The sequence below is a fragment of the Euleptes europaea genome, chromosome 11, assembly GCF_029931775.1.
Source record: "Euleptes europaea isolate rEulEur1 chromosome 11, rEulEur1.hap1, whole genome shotgun sequence".
Taxonomy (NCBI): Eukaryota; Metazoa; Chordata; class Lepidosauria; order Squamata; family Sphaerodactylidae; genus Euleptes; species Euleptes europaea.
In genome coordinates, this window is record NC_079322.1 from 54,557,188 (window position 1) to 54,565,744 (window position 8,557).

At 40.5% G+C, this 8,557-nt stretch overlaps 1 protein-coding gene across 1 annotated transcript in view; it reads left to right on the forward strand.

Annotated features, from left to right (window-relative positions):
* The window catches only part of LOC130484414 (ATP-dependent translocase ABCB1-like), a 53,475-nt gene extending 48,418 nt beyond the window's left edge, over window positions 1-5,057 (forward strand). Inside the window, exons 24-27 of the mRNA XM_056857398.1 lie at window positions 37-234; window positions 1,993-2,199; window positions 4,020-4,166; window positions 4,839-5,057. Of these exons, the coding sequence (XP_056713376.1) occupies window positions 37-234; window positions 1,993-2,199; window positions 4,020-4,166; window positions 4,839-5,045 (759 nt within the window). The 3' untranslated portion in view covers window positions 5,046-5,057. The remainder of the gene's footprint in view (window positions 1-36; window positions 235-1,992; window positions 2,200-4,019; window positions 4,167-4,838) is intronic.
* The last annotated feature ends 3,500 nt before the right edge of the window (window positions 5,058-8,557 follow it).

An 8,557-nucleotide genomic window follows, 5' to 3' on the forward strand; every position in this document is an offset into this window, starting at 1 on the left:
CCTTTCTAAAATGCATGGCTATTGCTTTACTTCCAGGAAAGATTCAGCAGCGATATCTCCCTCAAGGAGGTGGCTTTCAATTATCCAACCCGGCCAGATGTCTCGGTGCTCCAAGGATTGAAGGTGGCGGTAGAAAGGGGACAGACGCTGGCTCTTGTGGGAAGCAGTGGCTGTGGGAAGAGCACCGTAGTCCAGTTACTGGAAAGATTCTATGACCCTCACAGTGGAGAAGTGGTACGTTTGGGTTGTTTTTAACAAGAATGAAGCAAAAACACTGTACTGAATAATTGCTGCAGTAGTTCTCCCGGTGTGAACAGTTCCTGAAGAGCAATATAATTTTTTTTAGATCAGTGATTAGATTAGACTGTATCCTGCTGCTGAACTCCAAAATGACCCCAGAAATGTTGTTCTGAGGGGACAGGGGACCCCGCAGGAACAGCACGGGGAAGGTTGCAGAACTGCAATGGGAGGGAGGAAATCAGCAAAAATGAAAAATAGAAATCCCCAACAGGATCCAGCTTTTGTCTGTCACAGTCTTTGCTCTGGAGTGACTGTCAATACTTGAAAATGGGAACAAGCAAACTAGATTTAGTAATAAAACACTTCTTTTCATAGTTATTATCATTCAATGCCTGTTTAACTTTGGAATTATTCAACTTTATTACCAATCATTATTGATAGAAGTGAAGGATATAAGAACATAAGAAAAGCCATGCTGGATCAGACCAAGGTCCATGAAGTCCAGCAGTCTGTTCACACAGTGGCCAACCAGGTGCCTCTAGGAAGCCCACAAACAAGACAATTGCAGCAGCAATATCCTGCCTGTGTTCCACAGCACCTAATACAATAGGCATGACCAGCACTAGCACTCCAAAGAGCAAAATACACTTTAGAATTCTTATATTATTTTTCTGTTTACAATCCATTCAAAGAAATGCAGTTTTTAATCATGTAGTGTTAGTCAAACTGGCTGAAGAAATTGATGTTTAGGGTATGTAAGGTGCTCTGTAGGCTTTCTGATGTAGGGATGCCAACCACCAGGTGGTACCTGGAGGTCTCCTGCTATTACAATTGATCTCCAGACGATTCAGATCAGTTCCCCGGGAGAAAATGGCTGCTGTCAAGGGTGGACCTATGGCATTATACTTTGCTGAGGTCCTTTCTCTCCCCAAACCCTGCCTTCCCCAGGCTCTACCCCCCAAAAAAAATATCTCTGGGTATTTCCCACCCCAGAACTGGCAACCCTACGTAATACCAATTTTGAATTAATATAATATTTGGACAATGATACAGGAATAGGTATATGGCCTGTTCTATGTTTACATTCCCCACAAAAGCAGTTATGAGGGGGTAGCCTTGGATGCTTCTGAAGACAAGTGGTGGAAATTACACAGGGTTCCTACTGCAACTATTCCACACAAAGGTGACTTGGCTATTAACACAAATGGCTTTAGTAACATTCAGAACTGACTACTCTAGCAAACTCTCCACGGGGCTGCACCAGACCCTGATTCCAAAGTGTGAGCTGGAGCAAAATACAGCAGCCAGAGTCCTGGCTGGGGCTGATAGATCATATATAGCCAGTAGCTATCTCAGTTGCTTTTGCTTCCAGTTTGCTTCTTGGGCCCAGTGCAAGGGAAATAGACCAAGAGGGAAAGATTTTAACCCCCCTCTTCTTAGATATGGATTCCCAACATAATATTAGCTTTGGCCCAGTCCACCTTCAGTGCAGCTCGAAGCAGTTATACCCTAAGCTCACGGACTTCAATAAAAGGGTGTAAAGCTGCTTAGAACTGCACTGCAAATGGCACTAACATTTCATGACTCTACATATTTTACCTTTGAATTACGTACAATAGGGAGAATTGGAAAATTTCTAATAGTGCATTTAAAAGACTTGTCGGTGGCCACTGAAAAGAACAGAAATGTATTTCTGAACTTTGCTCATGTTTTCCTGCTTCAGAAATGTTGACTAGATTTCTTCTTTTCTAGCTATTGGATAACCATAATGCAAAACAGTTAAATATTCAGTGGCTGAGGTCTCAGATTGGAATAGTCTCTCAAGAACCCGTCCTTTTTGACTGCAGCATAGCTGAGAACATTGCCTATGGTGATAACAGCCGAGTGGTGTCCCAGGACGAGATTGTAAAAGTAGCTAAAGCAGCCAACATACATTCCTTCATTGACTCCCTACCAGATGTAAGTGACTTCTTTGTGTTTTCTACACACTGGCTTTTAAAACTTTGTGTTCTATTTCTTGGAAGTAAATTCATCTAAAATCAGTGGTGTCATTAGGTGTGTGCTAGGATGGGGGGTATGATTGGTGTGAAAAAGGAAACTAAATATTATTCCAAAGGATTGCTAGCAGTGCATCAAGGAAGCATTGAACTATTTTAAAAAACCTAGAAAGGTAAATACCATGAGTAAAAAAGGTCCCCTGTGCAAGCACCAGGTCATTCCTGACCCATGGGGTGACGTCACATCCCGACGTTTTCTAGGCGGACTTTGTTTACGGGGTGGTTTGCCAGTGCCTTCCCCAGTCATCTTCCCTTTACCCCCAGCAAGCTGGGTACTCATTTGACCGACCTCGGAAGGATGGAAGGCTGAGTCAACCTTGAGCTGGCTACCTGAAACCAACTTCCGTTGGGATCGAACTCAGGTCGTGAGCAGAGCTTGGGACTGCAGTACTGCAGCTTAACACTCTGCGCCATGGGGCTACATAAATACCATGAGTGCTAAAAAAAATTATGCTTCACAATGTATACTTATCAGTGATAACTGCTTAATTGCTGTCGTTATAATTCACATTTCTGCTTCACAACGTTTCACGAAGCTTGTAGGGGCTGGCTCGTGCTGCCAAATTCCTCCTCGTGATTGTATTCCAAAACACATTTGCATGAAGTCAGGTTTTTCTGAACTGTACTAAACAGTCAAGAGCTGTTCACGATCTGTAATCTTTTTTTCTAGCAGCTACAATCACAGTAACGATGGCAGGCTCACTGTTTATGCAGACCGGCGTACAGAGTTGTGTATCTCTGCACTTGATTGCATGGAGGAATTTAGCAATATGAATTGCTGGATAGAAAACAAACAAACCATAAATCAACTTGCTGGCTCTGACTTTGATAAGCCCCCGGAGAAGTGTTTGCCACCTCAGACATTACTCTAGGACAGTGATGTTGTTTAACCACCTTGTTCCTTCCTTTTCCTGGAGCTAGTCTACTAAGACACGGATTTCCAAAATCATTCCACAGGATGTTGTTTTGCCACTCTTATTGACATTCTGCACAAACAGTGTTAGCCACATAGAGTTGCTCCCTATCTTGGGTTCTACTGGACTTACCTTAACTTGTGAATTCTGTTACTTCAGAATAGCGAAGATAATGCTGCAGTTCTATGTAGTTAGTCATCCCACACAAAGTGCTGAGGAATCTTTCATTATCCAGAAATTGTTTTCCCTCTGTCAACTTGTTTCTTTCCGCTTCTGATCAAACTATGCTATGTAAGCAAATGTGATTTAGCAAGAGTTTCTCGGGATCACTGCTTATGCATTAGCTCCTTCCTTTGGAGGTATTCCATCAGGCAGTGACATTTTGTCTCTCCTCATTATCAAGATTTATGTTTAATGAAGTTTGCCACACTTTCTCACAAAAATATTCCTTACTTTGTGCTAGACAGGCGTCTCCTCTTTATGGATAAAGAGTTATACTGACTTTGTATTTCAGGGCTAGATCACTGGATATGGCACCTCGATACATGAAGTATAATTTGGCCCCGTTTTGAAGACTGGCTGCTTGTAGCAGTTAGTTCACATGACATCTTTCCCTGAATAGTACAGTAATGCATCAGGGAACAACACAGCTCACTGCTGTGGGTTTTTCCAGATGTGTATACATCCGAATTACTGATCAGAGGCTCATTAATATTTAATACAATCCGATTCCCTTTATGTGTGTCAAATATATTGAATGGGATGGTTACATATCAGGTTTGATTAAAGTAATATTTGTTGCACATAGAAATATAACACGCCTGTGGGCGACAAAGGGACTCAGCTCTCTGGGGGCCAGAAACAACGCATCGCTATTGCTCGAGCCCTGATCCGCTATCCGAAAATTCTTCTACTAGATGAAGCAACTTCTGCACTTGATACCGAAAGTGAAAAGGTAACTCTTTGGGGGTTTATATTGAGGGAGGGGAGTATCAAAAGCATAGGGTGCCTATCATCAGGTTTCTGTATGTCTCTGAAACCATTTGTAGCAGTGAGGAGTTTCAAAGGTGTGCTTCCATAGATAAATTCCTTATGTACCATGTTATAAACCTAGCATGATCACATCAAATCACATCAATGTGAAAACAACTTAGAATCATAGAATTGGAAGGGACCACAGGGTCATCTAGTCCAACCCCCTGCACAATGCAGGAAATTCACAACTACCTCCCCCCACACACACCTAGCGACCCCTGCTCCATGCCCAGAAGATGGCCACAATGCCCTCCCTCTCATCATCTGCCTAAGGTCATAGAATCAGCATTGCTGACAGATGGCCATCTAGCCTCTGCTTAAAAACCTCCAGGGAAGGAGCGCTCACCACCTCCTGAGGAAGCCTGTTCAACTGAGGAACCGCTCTGCTAGAAAATTCTTCCTGATGTCTAAATGGAAACTCTTTTGATTTGTTTTTGAGCTCTTGTATCTACTATAAAGGGATTTAATAATACTGTGGAACACAACCATAGAAGAATGTACAGGGATTTCTCTCCCTGAAAGAAAAACCCTCATTATGACAAATACGGGATAAAAAAGTTCATTAATTTCAAGTATCTTCTGTTTCCAATAGGTAGTCCAAGACGCCCTGGATAAAGCCAGACAAGGTCGTACCTGCATTATAATAGCTCATCGGTTATCTACAGTTCAGAATGCTGACAGTATAGCAGTGATCCAAAATGGAAAAGTCATAGAACAAGGAACGCATCAGCAACTGCTGGCTGAGAAAGGAGTCTATTACTCACTAGTCACTGTTCAAGCAGGGACTGTTAATGCATAAATTAAATGCCAAATATATATTGCTAGAGATTAATTTGTAACTGCCATCTCTAAACATAAAAAGGTACTGCTTATGCCCCCCACCCTATATTAAAGTAAAATAAACTTGCACTAATAATGGGCTGGATTCCATTAAGGATTCTCAAAATGCAAAATTTCATCTTGAATCTTTGGCTCAGTTCAAATGTGATGCAAATCCATGATTTCATGGTCGATGTAATCGGCTGAACATGGATCACTCTCCTAACTATGGGGTATCAAACCAGGATCTGAAACCATGATTTCAAGTTCATTTATTAACTGCAAGTAGTCTTAACTATAATTTTGTGAGAAGTAGGCTAATGGACATGCTGGCTTTGTTTCCAGCAATGCCTTCAAATGCTTTCTGGCTATAGTGGAGCCTGGCTGCAGTGAAGGCAATGAAAACAGTGTTTGTCAAGGCAAGCCAGAATTTTAGTGACTGGCTGAGAACCAAATTCTGGTTTCATAAACTAACCATAGATAAATAAAACAGTTGTTACACATTAGATGTGAACCCAGCCATTCTCCACAACCTGTTGCTCTCAGCTGGTTTAAGTACACTGAACAACAGACTGCTTTGAGGCCTAGAATAGTCAATGCAGACATGCTTAGAGACTGGCAATATTTGAATGACTTGCACTTCTGACTACTGAATGAGACTGTGTATGTATAGGAGATTCACAGAAAAATATCTATATGTTACAGTATTATGAATTCCCAGTAAAGATTGCTTTTGAAAGTTTTATTAGTGTCTATCATCAAACTCCCTGAAAAAATCTTGGAACTGGAAACGTTGTGATCATTTCCACTAATTTTAATTCAAAAAGCAGTAACTTTCTTATGTGGAAGTGTGTTTAGGATGACAGACCTGACTGGCTTTCCTTTGTTATTATGTACAAAACAAAGATGTGTAAGTACTTGTAAATAAATGATTTTTGGTGTATTTTATTTTTGTTTTTTTGTTTCCTAAGCCTGTTATACAGCACATTCCAAATGTTTAATGTTTTTCTAAACTGTGGCTAGCCCGATCTCCTCAGATCTTGGAAGCTAAGCAGGGTCGCCTTGGCCAGCATTTGGATGTGAGACCAACAGGGAATAAATACCAGGGTCACGAGGCAGATGCAGGCAATGGCAAACATCTCTTGCCTTGAAAACCCCACCGGGGGATGCTATAAGTCAGCTGTGACTTGATGGGCAAAAAAAAGAGAGTGCAATTTCAGCACTTCCCCCCTGCTCATATATAACCTAAGTAGCATTCAATAGTAACAAAAGACAAGGTAGATTATGAGAAACAAAATCCATCAAACTATAATTCTTAGTTTATGAAATCGTACTTTGCTTACAAGATGACCTTGATCCTCCCTAATCTGGAATGTACGCGGGGTGGGGGGTGTATATCAGGTCAGCTTCTATATGTTGGCAAACTCACACCTGACTCCTACACTAACAACCACAATTTGTTTCAAGAAGACTGATGGTTGAAGGATTATATCCAACCCCCTTATACCTCCTCTTGTGATTCTCCGACTATTTATATGGCCCTGAGGCATTAAATACTCTGTCACTACAAGATGTGAAAATATCCACTATAATTAGTTGCTCACATTAACTAATGAGTTAATGAATAAAGATTAAAGCATATTTATTGCGACATAAGCTTTCATTAGACAGAAGTTGTTTTGTCAGATGCCTGGAATCCTGCTTTTAATTGGCAGAGATTTATACCCAAAGGCATACCGAGTAGCAGGAGTGGGACAGAGGTTACAAATAGAGATACCAGAAGAAGTAGGTGTGAAGTGTGCACCAGTCCCAACCGTTGAAAGAAATGGCAAAGCAGGATAAATCTGAAGAGTGTACTTATGAGAAACAACTACTTTCGTAGCCAGCTAACTATCCCAAGCCCCTACTGAGTCCAAGCCCAAGAGCAGCAAATTTGCATATGACCTCCAACTTAGCAGCTTCTCACTGGAGTCTCCCTTTGAAGCTTTTCTACAGAAATATTGCAGTCTCTAATTGTTAAATGCCCAGGAATGTTGAAATGCTCTTCTTCTGGTCTGTTTCCACTTTTAACAGCATGGAATGAGCTGTTTTTCTTACAACCTCCTCCTCTCCCCATTCTTCTGTTGTTAGCAGCTTTTGGTATAAATATATCTGCCAACTGAATGCAACAGTTCATACATGTGACGAAGTGAAAACTGACTCATAAAAATGTATGCCAAAAATGTGTTAGTCTTTAAATTGTCACAAGGCTGTTATTTTGGCTTCAGCCAACTAACACGACTACCTCACTGGAACTGGTAACTCTGCAAAGGTACACTATATATTATTCAGATTCAGGAAGGCAAGAATATTCAGTGAAACATTACTGCAAGCAACACAAGGCAATTCCTGGGATGATATTCTCACACAACTGTCTAGGAGCAACTTAAATTTGAGCTAATTGTATTGATTTGTTTGAATTCAAATGAAATGTTATTGATTGCTGGAGGTTTGTTTTGTTTCAAGCTGCTGGTTAGCTACCTTGAGTACTTTGTGTGTGTAGAAAAGGGCTTTCTGAAAAGTAACATAGGACGTTATCAGGGGGAAGATGGTGGCTCTCTGGAGTAACAAAGCATACACCCACTTTTTTAAAAAAGTAAATGAATGAAAGTACCTGTAGATTAATCAAGTCAACATTCAGTGGTCTTCTGAGGTGGTTTTATTTCAAAGAGGAAATGACATAGTTGATACAACAGAATCCCACTTCCCCTTCAGATGCCAAGGAAGACTTAAATCCTGAGAATCTTATCAAGCTATATAGACAGCAGCAATGGCATATATAACTCTTAATCACCACATGTATTTATACTTTGTAAACTTTCAAGTACTGTTTGACTTTTTGCTATTTGCTTGGAAAAATAAAATTTAAAACAATTGTTTTTCAAGTTACGGAATTTACTCCTTTTCTGGACAAAAGCTTTGTTTGCAACGGAACCCCTGAAGGAGAACAATCTCATTGTGTAAAATGGAAGACAGCAGCGACATTATACATAAAAATTGTAAGGATTCCAATATCTTGATTACTTCAGAAGCTCGAAGTTATAAAAGCCATGATCAACATGCCATTTAGAAAGGCACTGCGACCCATTCTTCCTGGAATGGCTGTATAAGGTCCAGCATACTAGCATCAATATAAACTAGTGTGCTTTGAATATTACCTTCTTGTAGTCCCTATCATTAGGAAGGTTATAAAAACAAGTTAGCTTAAACTGTTTTCGAAGCTGCCACAGATTCAATAATGTTTGCATTGCTGAGGCTTAATTAACGTCGCACAGTTTCTAATGCGAGTTTGTCAAGTTTTGCATTGTTGTTGCAAAATGATTCAAAGAAAGTTGCATTGTTATTGCAGTAAATCTCATTTGTAAGAAGGCTTTGCATTATTTCTGGCTATAGTCTATGCTAAACTATCACTGTGCCCAATTAAAACACTTTTCTTGGCAAGGCTTTCTATTT